The sequence below is a fragment of the Argiope bruennichi genome, chromosome 8 (assembly GCF_947563725.1).
Source record: "Argiope bruennichi chromosome 8, qqArgBrue1.1, whole genome shotgun sequence".
Classification (NCBI taxonomy): Eukaryota; Metazoa; Arthropoda; class Arachnida; order Araneae; family Araneidae; genus Argiope; species Argiope bruennichi.
This window is the reverse complement of record NC_079158.1, coordinates 30,124,340-30,143,925: the sequence shown is the minus strand read 5'-3', so window position 1 is coordinate 30,143,925 and position 19,586 is coordinate 30,124,340. Positions and strand designations below refer to the sequence as shown.

General features: G+C 26.4%; 1 protein-coding gene across 1 annotated transcript; it reads left to right on the top strand.

The window, feature by feature from the left end:
- The first annotated feature begins 4,360 nt into the window (after positions 1 to 4,360).
- On the top strand, positions 4,361 to 18,055 carry LOC129981955 (uncharacterized). The gene is made up of 7 exons (XM_056093026.1): positions 4,361 to 4,445; positions 7,117 to 7,183; positions 8,476 to 8,518; positions 10,573 to 10,687; positions 14,781 to 14,954; positions 16,576 to 16,597; positions 17,879 to 18,055. The coding sequence occupies exons 2-7, from the start codon at positions 7,117 to 7,119 to the stop codon at positions 17,881 to 17,883; spliced, it is 426 nt and encodes a 141-aa protein (XP_055949001.1). The 5' UTR covers positions 4,361 to 4,445; the 3' UTR covers positions 17,884 to 18,055.
- The last annotated feature ends 1,531 nt before the right edge of the window (positions 18,056 to 19,586 follow it).

Here is a 19,586-nt window from a genome sequence, read left to right as displayed (position 1 = left end):
AGTGAGAGAATGAGAGGGAGACAGAGAGACCACACACACACACACACACATACACACACAGAGAGAGAAAATGAGGAGACAGAGAGAGAGAGAGAGAAAGAAGGTGAGAAGGAGACAGAGAGACCACACACACACACACACACACACACACACAGAGAAAGTGAGAAGGAGACAGAGAAACCACACACACACACATAGAGAGAGAGAGAGAGAAAGAGATTTATCATTGTATACGTTATTTTAAAAAAGCAGTTGTAATCAATTGCTTATTAGATGGCATATGATTACAATTCGTCATAATTAAAGCGGGCTAACAGTGTAGTCAGATATTCACCATCATTCCAAACCGTATCAATCTGCATCTGAAATCTGCAAAATCTATCGTCATTGGGAAAGTACAGTCAGAATTGACAGATTTGAATTGGGTTATTGGATCTCTAAACTCTCTTAATTCCTTCTTAATTCAATTCCATCATGTCATTTGGAATGATGATTCTTCGCAATTTATCAAATCTTTTACTAAGGATATTATAATGAAACCAATATAGAGTGTTTATAAGTGACTAACTTCAATGCATGAATGGAAGAATCGAATAATGTAGAATTCCCCCCAATATATTGGTTTAGCCCGTAGTGATAAAAAATAATAGGCTAAAAAGTATGTACAGCGATATTTTTAGCATATCTAGATCATCAGTCATTGGCGTTTATGATTATTAAAAAGTGTCCACTAAATTCCTGCCTTCCCTCACTAATTTCAAAACGTAGCATGTTTAACAACCAAAAATGTTTAGGAACAGTGAAGGTCAACTTAGAGGGCCATATAGCTATAAAATCAGGAATTGGAATTTATCTCTCGAAAATTATAAGAGAATAAAATCAATAAATAAACTGTACAATATAATCGAAGTAGCTCCTTAAAATATCTTAAATACAATATTTTTAAGGAAAAAAACACAAAAAATGCTTGTATGGAAAATATATTTTATAAAATGATATTAACTAGACTTTAATACTTTTTTTTTCAAATTAGAGAAATAAGATAAGCAATATTCTTCCCTCTGTTTTCGATAGGGTCTGTTTTCCAGCCAGACAATTGCCTAGGGTAAGAGTCGATTAACAAATGTCATTAGTCTCGTTACGAAATTAATAAATTTGCAAAAATACGAATTCTATGAATAATAAAATATTATGACTACAATGACTACAATTTGTGTTTACGATGAATAACTAAAATAACTAAAGTATCATCATATATAAATTAAAGTATAATTAATGACTCATTTTATTACTTAGGAGTATGGATTATCTGTTGATTACTTTATATTAAATTCCACTTAAACTGTCTTATAAACTAATAACATTAATATTGCTTTCTTGTTTATTTTTATAGTCACAGAAATGTGGAGGAATATAAAAACTTGATTATTATAAAAAGAGAGGTTTCATAATTTTCACTGCTTATATTAATAATGAATTATTTGGTCCACGATCTGCAATTGAATATTTTATTTTAGAAAAAGCACAATTTACATTTGCTCTTTGTCTAAAATAAACGATTTATTTTAATATAAAGACCGTGTACTAAATTTCATTCATTTCGCTCTTTGCATCACTGATATTAATAGTGGAAAACAATCCATCATTTGATGGGATTTAGGGAAAAGACCCTAACATACATATTATTTTGATATAAAGATTCTGTGTGAGGCTATATTTTTCGAGCACGTTGCAATTTTGAACACATAAGTAAAGGTAACATTATCGTAGGAGAATGTCACACAAAATTTGATCAAATACAAAATTTTAATGAAAAAAATGACCGACAAATTTCATCCACTTAGCTTGTTCTATTATTTAATTGTTGCTTACATAGAAAATGAACACATATAATTGATAAATATGTTTATCAAACTCAATGATCTGGAAAGCGAAGGTCAAGATTTCAATATCATATTTTCTGTCGATTACATTATTTTCGTTTACGAAAAAGTGAAAAATTCATGGAAATATACTTGTTTATTTTTCTTATATATTCATAGCAATTATTTCTATTTATAAGGAATGAATAACTTTTTCAATTATATTTTTATAAACCTGCAAAAAGTAAAAAAATGTCTAAACATTTAATACGAAGAAATATTCTGGAAACGATAAGCATTGATCTGGAAAATAATAAAAGCTAGTTTTAAAATGGAAATAATTTCAGAAGGTTTATTTACATCTAAAAAACATATCTCATCTCCTATGCTTGAAAGTCATTGAAAGTATAACGATCTGTATTCTCTTCGAATGCCATCACAGAGCACTTTTGAGTTTCAATGCTCCTCTAGTTTTGTAGTTTGTTTAATGTTGGTTAATTTTGAAATTTATATGAGTAATCTTTTAGAAAAGCACCAGTATAAGCGCAAAGTGAATCATTTATATTGATGCTTTTTCATTTTTATAAGTAACAATTTAATGAATTGGAGAATTAAAAAAAATTAACTATTGAAGTTTAAATATTAGTTAACAATCAATAATTTTATTTTTAAAAAAATTGCACTTTATCACATTATTTATCTTAGGACCTTTAAACTTTTAAGTTTATAAAAATTTCTTATGATATCATTTGATAGCCGAAACCCTTTTGAATATTTTAAGGCATTTCACATGCATGTACGTGTATTATATTATATATATGTACATGTACATATGTATTCACATGTATGTACTTTAAAAGCTGTAGTCAAAAACGTGAAGGTCTCCATTGACTTTTCACTCAGAAACGTGAAGATCAATGGCATTTGAATGTATATAGAAAAGTGTTTTTTTTAAACCTTAAAGTCATTTTTCACAATATTACATTTTCAGAGCTTGAGCAAAGGATTAAACAAAAATGATTCATTGTATCAATATAGAATTTTTCAGATATGCTTATACATGCTTTATAAAGAAAATCATGCAAAATCAAGCATTACTAAGCATATTTTTCTTCAGCGCTTCCTAATGTGCTAAATTTTTTAAAAAGTGTTATCATGTTTTAACAATGTAAAATCTATTGAATAAAATCTAATAATCTATCCAATAAATCTATTTAAATATTTATCCCTTTTTATGACTTTAAAGGGATTATTTAGGACTAAATTGGTGTGACATTTGTTAATATAAAAGTGTTGATTTTTGGAAAAACTTCGCGAGCAAGAAAACTCTGTCTTAGACAATTTATAAGGAACACGCTTTTTCCCCCATATTGAAAATAATTTACTGACTTAAAATTTCTCAATTATAAATTTAAATGTCTTATAAAACTGTGGTAAAAATTTCATACATTTAAGAAATTTTTCTTACTTTAGGGAGAGTCACATTTTACCAATTTTCAAGATCTGTTTTAAATGTTAAAGTCCTATAGCCCCTTGAAAGCAATTCGTTAAACTAATTTTTCTTTTCATTTCCGGATGTCGAGATATTTATATTTGTATAATAATTGTTAATATCGTTTTAGAATGATATGCTTCTTACTTAACTTCAATTAATGTATTTCACTTTTCTTCATTAAAATTTCAGTTTTCATAAGATAAATTCAGGAAATCAAACTATTACGTATAAGTTAAACAGTTCATGTTGTTTGTAAGAGTTTTGATCAAATTTTCATCAAACATTATAAAAATCGGCGTGATAAGTATTTTTAACTAGGACATCACGTTACTTTATATACTAAATTTTGAAACTTGCCTCTTATAGTGCTATTACAATTTCCGATTTAAATTTCAATTTGAATTCATGTCAAAAATGAAAATCTGTTTAATAGTATCTTGGCAGAAAAATGAATACCTGTTGAGTATACCTACGTCTAGTCAATTATTAAAAAATAAACTTCAAGTCAAATTTTTCATATTTCGATAGGTTGAGTTACATTTTTCATCCTTAATTTCATTTTTTTTCACTAAAGACACCGACTTAATTTCTTGCGATTTTAATGCACTATTATTAATATAAAAATGTCTCACCTATGAACAAACCCGTTGATTTAAAGTACCTCTACATTTACAAAGTAGGGAATCTCCCAACAGATTCAATGTATATTTTTGTGGTAATGAAGTGACTGGCTATAATTAAAAAAAGGGCTCAATGTATATTTTTCTGTTGGGAGATTTCTTACTTTCTAAATAACTTGATTACGTGTATAATTATTTCCGTTTGTATTTAACTAACCCTACATAGTCCTTCCAAGAATTACAGTTTATACATCCGAAACAGCTTCTGATAAATTTCGTTAGAATAAACGGCTTAAGAAGTTTCCACTATGTTTACTCAGTTAATCAAAATACACAAAGGTGTACATTGACACCTGTTCAAACGAGCCTCATTTTACTATTCACCACCGTCGTGGTGGTTTGACGTGTCAGAACAGTCCTCATTCATAATTGCATCAACAGCTCTGAATTCAAGTCTTGTGCTTAAAGGTAAGCCATGTTTTGCTTAAAAATGCATAAACTGATCATATTTACGATCTGAATTATTCAAAATTATCTTTATCATATTCAATTAGAACTTTTATGGTGTATTTAGAAATAGACTTTGATATCATTTTTTTTTTTGCTTTTACAGTGAATTTGAATGATTTTCGTGTTTTTAATCTTTGTTTTATTGATTGGAATTTAAATTTCTGCAAAATAATTTAGTTATCGAAAGCAACGACATTGTTTTCAGTAGCCGTCCGCTTACTTTTTTAAAGACTTCTAAAATTTATAAAACATGCATGCAATTTTTGAAAAAAAAATTGTCAGTTTTTTGCAATAATACATATCTTTTTTTTGCGATCGGAATTCGAATGTAACCTTGTAAAATTGGTGAGAGAAAATGAAAATTATCATAAGTGTAATGAAATACTTCGGAGTACTGAAAAAAAAGGCGAAAAATGTCAAATATAGTCAATTTAAATTTCGTCCTAGATATTTAACTCTAATTACAAGTAGTCATATTTTAACTTGTACTGTCAGTACTCCTCGTACAAAACGTGCCAAAAATTCGGAAATTGAAATTGGTGAAGCTTATTGAATTATATTGTATTTGCAGGAATTGAATTAATTTTTAAAGCAGAGGTTTATTATTTATTATTGAAGTATTCATTGGTAATGCAAATAAAGAAGAAATGTGAAAAATATTGTGTCGAATTAAGTGTTTACAAACTATCAATTATCACTCTATTAAATCAAATAAATGAAATAAATCCCACCACAAGAGACGATTGTAGATAGTTTATAAATGCCATTCGGATAAATGATTAAATAACAATAACAAAAATGATATGAATCTTTTAGAAATCAACTTTTTTTTTAATATTTGAGACCAACCTTCTCATAATAATTAAAATTCGATCCTTATTTTCAATAATTTTCTTAGAAAACTTATCAATTGTTCTTTGAAAACCTGTGTTAATAATAAAAATGAGTGTGCGTGTACGCACATTACTTATTGTGTGTACTACTGCTCTATAGATGACTATCCGTTTGGCTTAGGATTGCCAAACATAGCATATATATATATATATATTAGAGGCTTGAACTATGCACTAAAGATTATGACTTCGGAAATGCTTTTTCGAAATTTTAATAATTAAAAATAAAACTGCCTTTTGTCATTTCTCTGCAATAACTTCCAAAAATATTACAGCACGGATATGATTTTTACGTCATTTTAAAATTTAATATTTTCAATAATGCCATTTTTTTTTCTTCTAATTTTTCATAAATTAAAAAAAAAGTTGCCACAATTTATATGAATATAGAAGTGAAACAATTTATTTCCATTGTTACAAATATTGTTGAATGTTTTTTGAAATTTTAATTAATTAAAAATTAAGCTAGTTTTTGGCATTTTCCCGCGATGTCTTTCACAAATATTTGTGGAATTTTTAACATTTTCAATTTTCATCAAATTTTTCATTCAAAATTTTTTCAATTTTTCACTTTAACATTTTCAATCACGACACTTTTTAATTTTTTTTTCTATTTTTCATAAATTAGAATTTTTTTAACAATTTATAAGAATATTGAAGGAAAACAATTCGTTTTCATTGCTACTAGTAATGTTTTATTCTGACGTTTTCTCCAATCTTTATGATTAAGATATAGAAAATTGTTTTATTTTTCCATTGTGAGTAGATTTCAATATGAGATATGATATTAATAAATCTTTTAAAATATTAGTTTTTCTTACAATTAAAGCTTAACTTTAAAATCAAAGAATTGAAAAACATTTTTTTAGTGTTCTTATTTTTAGCACTATTGCTCTTTAATGTGGTATTATTGGATGTACAATGACATAGACAAAGAATTAGGGAGATACATAAACACAATGAGCAGAACGGTGTAAGGTTTCTATATTAGTTTGTTTTTTGTCTATCAAATTCCGAAGTTTGAAACTAATTTGCTGGGAATAATTTTTCGTGTAATTAAGATACAATTACACGAAATGTTTCATTAATATTTTAACTGTCATAAATAAATAATTAAAAAAAGCAGTCATTAGCTATAACGAAAGCCTAGACAGCTGTAATATCATGTTTTAGCTGTCGTTACAGCTGCCTAAGCTTACAGCTTTTAGTTGTCATGAAATATGATTTGCTGGGAATAATATTTTGTGTAAGCAAAATATAATTACACGCAATACTTAATTAATATTTTTAGCTGTCATTAATCCTAATTAACCAACTAGCCATCAAAGGCTGATATCTTAAAATAATTATCAAAATACCGTTCGTTTGTTATGAGTTTGCTTATTTTAAGAATAACATTTCATTTCCTTATCAGAATGAATCATAATTATAATCATTAATTTTATTTTTCTTACGAGTGGCAATTCTTTGTTCTTACCTTCGTAAATTTATTTTCGTCAAAGTTAACACATACAGGATAAAGATGATGAAATGACCATTTTATTTGAGAAATAGTTTGTACCCATTTTATCACAAGATATTCCACAATATCTCTAAGGATGTTACTCGAAATTCTAAATGCCAGATATTGTAAAAATATCATTGGATGTTTTAGGTTATTTAAGTATAAAATAAAAATTAAATTTTGCAAAATACATTGTATAATTTCTTTACATTTTCTTTTTTTCTGTTTTTAGATGGCATCAGCTATTTTAATCGCATTTCTGATTATTTATTCTGCTTCAACTTTCCTGACACATCATGGTAAAAATATAATGTAATGACTGCATAAAGTATGTTGAATATTGGTGGCAATGGAACTTATAAGTTAATGCTATTTACTCTACAGATGCAATGTTACATCTATAAAAAAGAGTTTTTTTTTCTTGCAAAAGACACTTAAAATTATAGCCAAATATGATTCAAAATCGTAATCATATAAATAAATAATTATGGACATTATTCAGTTAAATCATGTATCGAAAATTACTATCATTTAGGTAATATAATATTAAATGCTCCTGAAGCTACATTATTTTGAAGTAAATATATAATAGTGAACAACCTCTACCATTTCATAAAATTAAAATTCTTTACTGAATAAATTTAACAAAAACAGATTTTGAAAATATGCTATCAATATATCGGAAAGGGAATTTTTTCCAATTTTAATTAATTCATGAATCTTTAATAATAATAATTTTTTATAATAATTATTTTGAAATTTTATGATTAGTTTTTTCTTTAATGCAGTAAAAATTAATATGCATGGTATAGAGATAAAGTGCATTTTAATTTATCAGTTAACCGTTAATTCGATTCAGAAAATATTAGAATAGTGTACTGTCACCTGAAACTCACAAATGTATAAAATATTATAATTATAATAAAATTGAGACATTAAATCGTGAAAAATAAATAACAAAATCCTTTTTTTGCAAAGATCAGTAGACCAAATTTAATGAGTATAAAAAGGTACCTATTTCTAAATTGATAAACAAAATCGAACTAAATCTAATAAAAGAAAGCTACAAATGCTACAAGTTCACAAGTTACAAGTATCACAAGTAGAAAGTTGCAAGTATCACAATTTTGGATAAATGCAACATTTTTCTTCAATGGCTTATGAAAATACCGGAACATTCTAAAGCTGATTTCATTATTCAAAGCAAATAAATGCAATGCATTATAAATGCAAATTATTTTATAACAAAGCAACTTTTACCATAAAAATAGTACTTGCAGATATTTATTACCTTCAGATTATTTGAAGAATTTCAGATAACACTTAATTTTACTTTACATAAGATGCCAGGATTTAGCCAAGACGGGTGCATTATAGTTTTCATATGATAGCGATTTATCTCTGGGACTTCATTTGGCTCTGTTTCTAAATTTTTTGGCGTTTTATCCTGACAGCTGTAAATATCAACAAGTACTAAAAAAATCTTAATAAATCCTGTCTTATCTATTATTATTATTTGAATACGCTTTATTAGCTATTGTTTTGAAAATAAAATTTATGTTTCTTTCATATTTTTCTTATGTTTATCCAGCTTTAGTTGGCGCAAGTCCTCCAATTGAAGAAGCAACGAAATTGTAAGAATTTTGCATACTGTCTCATAATTTCTTAAATATTTTAATATATATATATCTATATACACAATTTAATTTCATTTTTGTATTTCAGAAAATGACGAAAATTAATAATTTGTCCTTCAATCTTAAAACGCCGTACATAAAAATATGCAGATTAATCCTTTAACCTTTATTCCAATGCGCCAAATGAGAATCGAATTACCGCTTCTTAAACTTATAAGCTAACATTATTCATTCTAAAACGTCATACTTCGATACAAACCTTACACACAATACACAAATATCTCTTTTATGGATTCTTTGTTGAATAAGTAGAATGGCACATTACCGATATAGAAAAGGACTTCTAAAGGTAGTAGAGGAAAAATACACAGTTAACAATCAAAAACTGTATTACACATTTCAGAAATCACTTACTTACAATGAATTTTTAGCAGTAGAAAATTACGTAAGAAAAGGCACGGGAATTTTCAGACTGACCATTCTCGCTGGCTTTCCTTTATACTAGCTTATAAGAAGAATGAAATACAAAGCTTAATAACGAGCTTTAGATATTTGAAATTATACCAAAGTTTTAGATTATAAAATGATAGAAGCGCCATTCTATAAATGTATTATTAATATTAAGTATTATTATTATACTGATGCAAATGGAATGAAATATTTTAAAGCCAGATTACATTGATTTTATGGAACATCATTAAGGAATGTAATCAAGTGAAAAGTAATACCCTCAATGAAATGTATATAAATGAAGATTCGACATGTTATCGATTGATATCTGTCCTCTTTTAATGTATGATCCTGTTTCTAATTAAATAGAAAAAATCACTTACTTACAATGAATTTTTAGCAGTAGAAAATTACGTAAGAAAAGGCACGGGAAAATTTCAGAGTGACCATTCTCACTGGCTTTTCCTTTATAACAGCCTAAATACTATATCCTTTGTACTAGCTTATAAGAAGAGTGAAATACGAAACTTAATAACGAGCTTTAGATATTTGAAATTATATCAAAGTTTTAGATTATAAAATGATAGAAGCGCCATTCTATAAAATTATTATTAATATTATAATACTGATGCAAATGGAATGTAATATTTTAAAGCCAGATTACATTGATTTTATGGAACATCATTAAGGAATGTAATCAAGTGAAAAGTAATACCCTCAATGAAATGCATATAAATCAAGATTCAACATGTAATTGATTGATATCTGTCCTCTTTTAATGTATGATCCTATTTCTAATTAAACAGAAATCACTTACTTACAATGAATTTTTAGCAGTAGAAAATTAAGTAAGAAAAGAAGTAGAATTTCCCAGTGACCAATCCCGCTGACGTTTTTTTATAAACAATGCATATCTCTTTAAACATATATAAATCTTCAGAAGTTTCTAGTCAAATATCTGATTTCATAGAAACCTTGGAATTTATCTCGCTGTGAAGACTATATACATTTAAAAAAATGAAATCTTTGAATTAGTAAATTAAGTAAAAAAAAGTAACATTAGCACCATGAACTATTTAAAATTCTGTACTTTCAGTTTTTTGCTTTGTACTAGCTTATAAGAAGAATGAAATACGAAGCTTAATAACGAGCTTTAGATATCTGAAATTGCACCAAAGTTTTAGATTATAAAATTGTAGAAACACCATTCTATAAAAGTATTATTAATGTTGAAAGACTTAAAGATATTCCCCAAAAGTAAAATAATGGGTAAAGTAATTCCAGAAACTGTAAATAATGTAAATGGTGAACAGGACTATGATTTTCACTTGCCTAAACTTGGAAAAGAATCGGACATTTTTAGACATAAGAAAAAAAAATAGCATTCTAATCGATAGAATATATAATTTCCATGGCTACATAAGTTGTCTATTTTCATATTTTAGATTTTGAAGCATTACCTAATGCTGAAATTTTTTTTCTTGTGTTAGAAAATATATAAGAATTGTGATAACTCATTTTTTAAAGATGCTTTTTCTGAAGCTCCTCTTAGATTTATATAGCCCCATGCACTACTACTTAATTTTTTAATGCTTTTTTAGAAAGGAAAAAATAAAGAAAGGTACAAAATTGCTAGAAGAGCTGAATATTGCACTAGACAGTATCAAAGAAAACATAAAGAAAGGAATACCAATTGACAAGAAAAATCTAGATAAGGTAAAAACTTATTTTCTCATAAAGCATGACATTAAATACTTAACCATATAATATATGGAAAGATTTTTATTTAAAATTAGTTTTAATCGGTTATCTTCTGATGTGCAGGAAAAAGGTTTAGTTTAGTTTAGTTATATTAAAGTCCCGTTTTTAAAGCAAAACTAAGACTATTTTGGGACGGACTTCGTAATTTTAAATCACTGTCAGATGACGAGGATTACACATGAGCTGGACCCCTCTGCAAACTTCCATACCACACCAGCGGGGTGCAGGTAAAAGAAAAATAAAAGAACTCTATAACTCATGTAATAAATGAAGTTGCCGACCATTCTACCGAAGTATATGCGAGATGGATTTTGATGTAGCTATATAAAAAAATTCATTTAAAAATAGGAACAAATTATTAAATCAGACGTTATTCTATTTTTAACGATTTGCATTATCAATATGCATCAGAATAGTCTAATCTACTGGTCATGACTTAAAATAAATAAGTTGCTGAAATGACTGAAAGTATTAATTTAGTTTTAAATTAACACAATTTTAAATTAATTTAGTCTTATATTAGACAGCTTCAAATTAATTCGGTCTTAAATTAACCAGTTTTAAATTAATTATTTTTATATTAGATAGCTTTAAATTAACATATTCTTAAATTAACACAATTTTAAATTAATTTATTCTTAAATGAAACAAAGCTTGAATACTAATGTTATTGTAAAGCTATGTCATTCAGATTTTTCTAAAACCTAAATGTTTCGGTCATTTTAAATGCGAATCAAACTCGTATTAAGAAATTACTTATTTGAATTTCTACTGGAATTAGACGAAAAATATGATAAATGTTTAAAAAATACTATATAAATATTTTGAAGAAACTGAATCACAGTTTGTAAAAAATATTAAATTATTTACGACTATAATAAAAATATATAGCTGAAGTATTAAAAGCAACATTCAATATTCAATTTCACATTTACTGCTTATCTTTCAATAAAAATTATGAATATCAAAATTCAGAAATTAGAAAAATAAATAAAATAAAACAAAATTATAAAGAGTTAAGGAAATGGGTATTTGATAAAAACTTATCAACTTGGAACGCGTCAAAATTAAGAGAATGACAAGAAAAAATATCTTATATAGATTCATATTTTCCTATATCAAGATACAATTTTTTCTTTATCTATATTCATATTATTCTTTTCTTATTTTGGATTATAATATAAAATAATAACCAAAAAATAGCCAATTTTCTGCCAGAAAACATTTTGTCTTAGAGAAGAATTATGAAATTTTAAAAGCGACCAGGAATGGTAAATATAGTATGCAGATAAATAAAATCACATAGAAACAACATTAAATGAAACATCAACACTAACAAAGCAAAATTTCCATTACTTAAAAAAAATGAATTCTTTGATAATTTTTCTATTGACTGAAAATTTTCTAGTGGATTAGTCTTGCCATTATCTCTTGACCTGATATTGATCTAAGGGATATTTAAAAAATAAAAACATTTTTTTTAATGTAACAAGCAATAAAAGAAATCATATAGATCATAAAAATAATGGAATATTACCATGAGTGTATTAATATTCTGTGGTGTTATTTAGAAATATAAATGTGCTATTTAAATTGTTTTCTTGAATATCTTAAACAAGTTAAACTAATTGTAAATGCTCCATCAAAACAGTTTGATTGAAACTATACAGAGATCAGCTGACTATCTTAATGATTCGTTATAAAGCTGAACCAAAATTAGAAATAAATATTAAGTTAATAGCCAAAGAATCAAAAAGAAAGATTAACTGAATCCGGCCCGAAGACTTTCTCAAGGGTCACCCTCAGGCAAGGATTCAAACCAGGGATTTTTTCTGTGAGGGGTCTGACTTTCGTCCAACAAACTGACCCCTCGTGACCCGAAAAACCCAGATTATTATAGATTCTAACTCTTTAAGAGATTTAATGGAAAGGGGCACGAAATTTAGATTAAGAGAAAAAGTTAACATTAAAAAAATCTTAATTTCTATCGGACAAGATTTGGATATTTTTATTTCCAAATTATCTAGGAAATACCATTGGCCTCCAGAAGGTTTCAGAGAATGGAAAGTAAGGATCTTAGAAGACATTAAAACAAAATTTAATGCAGACAACGTTAGAACTAAAGAAAGAGGAATTTATTTCAACAAAGCTTTGAAAAAAGAAATAAAAAATTTAAAAGAGAGGTTTGTTATTACAGTAATAGATAAATCGGCAAATAATTTCGGTTTAATTTGTAAATATTATTATAAAGAACTTCTAACTAATGAATATAACTCTAATTCAACTTACAAATTAATTAACACCGGGAAAAAAGAATTGGATAAAAGGATGCTAGCTTTCGCTAAAAAAATTAAAATCAAAACTTGCTCTTTAAACTACCCTTACCTCTTCCCAACAATAAAATTTCATAAAAAACCAATAAATTTTAGATTCGTAACTTGTAGCACCGGCAGTTACAATTACTATACGGGAAAACATTTCTTTAAATACTTAAAAATTGTCCTGAATAAAATTAAAGAGGAAGATAATTTTATTATCAATAGTAACAAAGATATTTTGGACTTCCTAAAAATAACAAGATTACTAAGCTTAATACTTACGATTTTGAAAATTTATACACTAATCTACCTCATGAAAAGTTAATAGATGTCTGTACTAATATATATGAAGAATATTTAAACAGAGATATTATTACAAAAACTAATTGGTTAGAGTTATGTAAATTTAATATTAAAGAAAACTATGTTTTTAACGGAATAAATTTTTATAAACAAGAAAAAGGAATTCCAATGGGAACAGCTTTTTCAAGTGCGTTAGCCAATATTTTCCTACATAATTATGAAAAAGAAATAATTAAACTTAACTTAATAATAGGCTGGAGGTATATTGATGACTTAATTTTGTTAAATGTGGATAATCCTAATGATATTATTAATTGTTACCCAAAAGAATTAGCTTTAACTCAAACAAACGAAAATCAACTTAAAGCTAATTATTTAGATTTATTTAGATTTAAATATAGAAATTGATAAGGGAAAAACTTTGATAGGTATTTATGATAAAAGGGATGAATTTAACTTTAAAATAATTAAACTTAGTAACTACCATTCTAATTTAAACTCTAAAATTTTCAAAAATTTGATATTTTCACAATTTAACAGGATTAAAAAAATTTGCAATAATAAAAGCTCTTATATCTTAGCAACAAACAATCTCATTAAAAATTTAACTATTAACGAATTTCCCAAAAACTTTTGCAATATAGAAGTTTTGATAAGATAGGGTCTGTTTAATTTCTGACTTCCTCCGGTTTGTTCGCTTTAAGTTTTAATTCAATAGTTGGCGCTGCAGGTTTGATGACGATGCTTTATGACGAAACGTGGGAGGCGGATATAGCTGTAAACGTGGAAAAATTAAATTCTAGTTTAGTTTAACGAAATGCATCTACAATAGCACGTTTTAACCTCAAGTAGTTTTATTCAGAATTGTACTTTCAATTTGTAAGTATTTTGCCTTCTGTTTATATTACTTTTTGGTGCTATTTTCATGTATTTTGTGGTTTGATTTGCTGTGGTATTATTTGGATTGTTTTTTGCTAGTGTTTTTACTTGTTTTAATCTTGTGATACTAATTTATCTCTAAAACCTCAATTTTCTGGGATTTTCGGGTCACGAGGGGTCAGTTTGTTGGACGAAAGTCAGACCCCTCACAGAAAAAATCCCTGGTTTGAATCCTTGCCTGAGGTTGACCCTTGAGAGAGTCTTCGGGCCGGATTCAGTTAATCTTTCTTTTTGATTCTTTGGCTATTAACTTAATATTTATTTCTAATTTTGGTTAAGTTCATTTGTGTTTTAGTTTGTAGCAGCATTAGCGCTCTCTAAATACAATGTATATTTTATATTTTATTATATAGATTCAGAAAAATTATATAGGTGTTTTTGCACATTGTTTATTTATGGATTGATAGTTTCTTGTTATAAAGCTGAACCTATTTGTTTGTAATTAAAACATTTGAGAGCAAATGAACTTATAAATATTTATCTTCCAGTTGATTGAGATAAAGGATAGGTTTAAAAATCTGCAAGTGGATCCCACAGATCTTTCCAAGGAACTACTGGAGAATTTCAAAGATCGCACCCTAGAGGCCTTTAGTCTGATTCTCCAGGGTCTCAACATGGGGCCGATGCCAGCACTGGAAAAGCTGGAAGCGGGAAGCTTCGAGGTTTTCTGTTCACATATTTTACTTTTACATTTTGATTCTTGATTAATATTTTCTCAAATCGTATTGGCAATGACATATAATATGTTATTAATGTCTAGTTGATATTTATTAATTGACTGTGTAGGATTGGTAAAAATAGGATTTTGTTCCTGTAAACTTTATATAAATAGAGTAAACAGATGCTTGTTACTTCTCGTAAGCTAGAAGAGAGCTCATAGGTTGGCGCATTTTAGTGCTGCATTTGGCGAGTTATGGCTCTTTCACCGTTAATTAATAAGTGCCTATATGTTTGTATGAAGGAATGCCTAGTATTCTTTTTAGGTCGGACTAATGCTTGAGATTTAGACTTCTTTATAAGACCTTTTTCTACTCTTTCTTAAGTACAATATAAAAGGAGCCATCTAATTGCATCCAAGTGTTAACTGCATTGCACCCAGGTATTAATTGGAGATATGAGTCAAACGATTTTAGTGGCAGTCAGTGCAATAATTTGATAAAATGTTAGCAAAATGCTAAGCAGTCATTACTAGAGCATAAGCTTCATGGAGCTACAACAGGTAAATTCTATAAAGCTTCAACTATATAAAGCTTGGCAAGATCTATGAAGCTTATCGGTTGCAGTTCACAATATGATTAGCTAATCTAGAGTTTATTTGTTTCGATTTCACCTATATTTTCTGATATGCAACAGTTCCGCAAATGAATACATATTCTTATGAGGGAATTTAATAAAAATATTATTTAAAATGTAATAAAAATAGTATTTAGTCATTTTAAATATTATTTATGTGCAAGAAAAGCAAAATTTTTATCATATTATAGATACCGGCTGAAGCAAAAATTAAATGATTGATGAAATATTAAAACTATTTTAAATTTCCTCATAAGCAGAAAAAAAATTGGTATGCATTTTTAAATTGTGTTTAAATTAATTTTGAAAAAAATTGTGAAAATTAGAATAAAAATTTAAAGAGAAAGAAAAAAAGAAAATTCATTTCATTTAAAAGATATCTTTTAAAAAATTTAATGAAGTGAGGTAAAAAAATTATGCAACCATATAATTCAGAGTTGTAGAGAATTTCGATTAATTTTTAAATCATTAGAAATTTTATTAAAATTTTGATAATACTTTACTTAATAAGCATTTGTTACTAAAGTAATAACTATGTTCCAAACTTGGTAGCACATGATTCAGTGAACTTCTAGTAGAATGTTTGTATATTGTATGTCACATATGATGCATTGTGACAGATTTTTGAACCTTGAAATTTACAGATAATATACCCTAGTAATAATGAATATTGCTTAAAGATAGATAATTTTTTTAATATTCCTTATGCTAGCTTTAATTTCCATTCCAATACGGTTATCAACTCGGTTTAGAGAAAATTGTGCTATTATTATTAATGCTTCAACCAAGTTTTTTTCTTAAATAATTTGTCAAAATTAATACTCTACACGAAACTTTATTTTATATATCATTGATTCATTTATCTTTTTCACAAATGTTAATGTTAATATTAGTTAGCTTTACTGTTTATGTAGGTAAATTGACCTGTTTTTAAATTTAAACTTCTTTGTTACTGTTGTGTATTTTGATTCTTTTTAAAATGTTTTTCAGGATCGACCACCCAGTGACGAACGTAAGTACTTTCCTATTTGATTTTTACCCCTTAACTTCGAATCCAAGTCTAATTTGGGCATTAAATTATTGTATTTTTAAACATATATTTATAGTTAATCGGTACCTGAATGTCAGAAAATCCATAAAAATCTCAAGTGTTCAATGACCTCCTTAGTTGAATAAATACAACACGTTTCCAAAATAAAATATATTTCTTTATATAAAAGAGAAAAAAAAATTGTTTCGAGACTACGGTTTTTGTAGTAAATTAATAAAATAAATACATGAAAAATAAAAAAAGGATTCGAATGGTCAGTCTAGTGCCTTGATTTAGAAATAGACTGAATATGAAAATATTAGTTTCTATTCGCGAATAAATATGAGTGGACATAATTTAAAGTGAGAAAAATCAAAGATATAAAAGCCTAATATATTCCTATTTTCACATAGTTTTAATAAAAGATTTATGTCTAAAAGCAAAATCACATATGTTTTTTTAGGTTAAAAGTAGTATCATGAAACATTATGATCTGTTTATGAAAAAAAACAGGGAATCTCAGTGAAACAGAAATATTGTAGTAAAACGAAAAGAAAAATTATTGGTAATGAGCCCTTGATTCAATTTTTAAATTCAAATATTAGTCTTTACATCCTATTAAAGAGAGAGAATTCATTAATTTTTGAGTCTTTGGATGGAAAAATCCATTTCTTCAATAGTAAAATAAGAAATTTCAATTTCAAAAGATTATTGTTCTGTTGAAAGAAAATCAAATTGATTGTTCATGAAAAATTATGAAATAACAAGCATTTTAATATATAAGAAGCTATAATGTATATTAATTGATTACATTTTGAATACCTGTAGCTTAATTAAAGTGAAAAGAATAAATAATTTTTGGTTCATTTCAACTTAAAGATCTTGTTTTTAGAAATTTATTTTGCTAAACCTTCTTTCATGAATTCTTCAGAAAAGTAACCTAATAAACATTTCCTGCGGATTGTTTTTCTCACTTTCTGTTATTATAATATATACACTTATTTTTAATTCATTTTCGAAATTCTATGACCAATGTAATATCACATTATAACTTCAATAAAATCATATTGAGATTGGAAACATCTAAATTTATTAACATTCAACTTCAAATGTTTTGATGATTTTTATATAATATTTGTGTTTATCGTAAATAACATATTAAAAAATTCCGAAAATATTGAATTTATTTCATTGAAATTATTTTATTTCATAATAAAATTATCTACATGGCAATGTTTACATTATTTTTTTTTCCTTTTCTAGTTTGAGATAAAAATGCAGATTCTAGGTGAGGAGAAGACATAGAAACTTGTGCTACACATTGTTCATGTTTTATCATTAGAATCATGCTGTAACTGCTATTGTTTGAATGGTGCATTCATTTTTATACTTTGTTCACAATATTATTTAAATGTTTCATTAAATTCTAAACACATATTATCAGTTTCTCATGCACTTTTTTAAATGTTTCAAATTTTTATTAAAATATATGAGATAATCGTTTTTTAGATTAAAACTGGTGTATCGTTTTGGGAATGGTATGATGAATTGTATTATATAATCATGAAATTCACATATTTGTTGTCTTTTGTCTTGGCTCAGTTTATCATATATTTCAATAGCATTTTAGTATCAAATATCAGATAATATGAAAAATATTTTTTGTCATGTGAAATTAGCCAGCTATTTTTTAAAAACATTATGGTACTGGCAGTTATTTTCTAATTAAATTTAATCTTGCTTTATAAGCATAATACAACAATATTAATTTTGAGTAATTCTCAAAATAGAAATTAACTATGGACATAGTTATTAATACTGAACATATCTGTGACATAAATTAAATCAGGCATTCCAAACTTGATAAATGCGATAGAGTATGATTTGTTAAAGGTTTGTTAAGTTTTTAAAAATGTAAATTACAATGTTATATTTTTAAGAGAAGTTACAAAGAGCCCTCTTTTACCAAAATACAATCCTGCATTTTAAAGAAATAAATTTTCCACAATTACCTTATTTTCTTATTTTAAAATTAGGAAATCAGACGCACATGGACAAAATTGTCTGCTGCTTTATTTAATAAGTATTCTTTTACAACAAGTGCTTTATTGGATATCTTGTGTGAAATTATAAGTTTTATAAATTCCAGAAGCTTTTGTCTAATGTATGAATTTTAAGTGCATGAACTAGTTCCTTTCAAACATTTAAATGATGATTTTTTCCTTTGAAGACGTAATGTGGACATTTTTAATTCTCTTCAATTGGTGTTTCGAATTAGTTTTAAAGTGATTTTTTCCCTTCAAGATACTATATTCAATATGTTATTGTTGGAACTGTTTGTGACATGTTTTAAACATGCCTTAAAATCTAATCAGAGTCAATATTGAAAGAATGTTGGTAAATTTGTCTTAAATGGTTCTTAACGTAAATGAAATTTATAATTTTATAAAATTCAAGCGATACCAATATATGTGAATGAAAGATTTTTCAACAATACACTTAAACATAGATAATTTGATTAATATTCTAATTAATTATTAATAATTAAAGTAATTAAATTAATTATTGAAAATAAAACTAAGCAAAATTTATTTAAATCCTGAAAAATATGTTTTATGATTACATATTTTCAATTCGTTAGATTTTTATACAGAAACATTGATGAGAAAAATTATTTTAACTTATACATTATAGGATAATGATATTCATATTATCTATAGTTTACGAATTTAAAAAACTGAATCACATAAACATTCTATATTTCATAACAACTTTTTAAAATTTAGCTTTTAAATTATATAAGTTATAAAGTAAATCAAAGAACTGAAACATTAAGGCGATTTTACAATTTAAAATAATTTTCTGATAATTATCATGTTTTGACATATTGGACAAATTTTCGATCATTGTAGAATGGAAAAATATAAAATAAAACGTTCTAATAAGTGACAAACCAACAGACAAATTTCAT

Bases quoted from the DNA above. Each gene is read 5' to 3' on its own strand.
- LOC129981955 (XM_056093026.1), top strand. From the start codon at position 7,117: ATGGCATCAGCTATTTTAATCGCATTTCTGATTATTTATTCTGCTTCA. The intron at 7,184-8,475 runs GTAAAAATATAA...ATGTTTATCCAG, and splicing joins AACTTTCCTGACACATCATG to CTTTAGTTGGCGCAAGTCCT. The intron at 10,688-14,780 runs GTAAAAACTTAT...TTTATCTTCCAG, and splicing joins ACAAGAAAAATCTAGATAAG to TTGATTGAGATAAAGGATAG.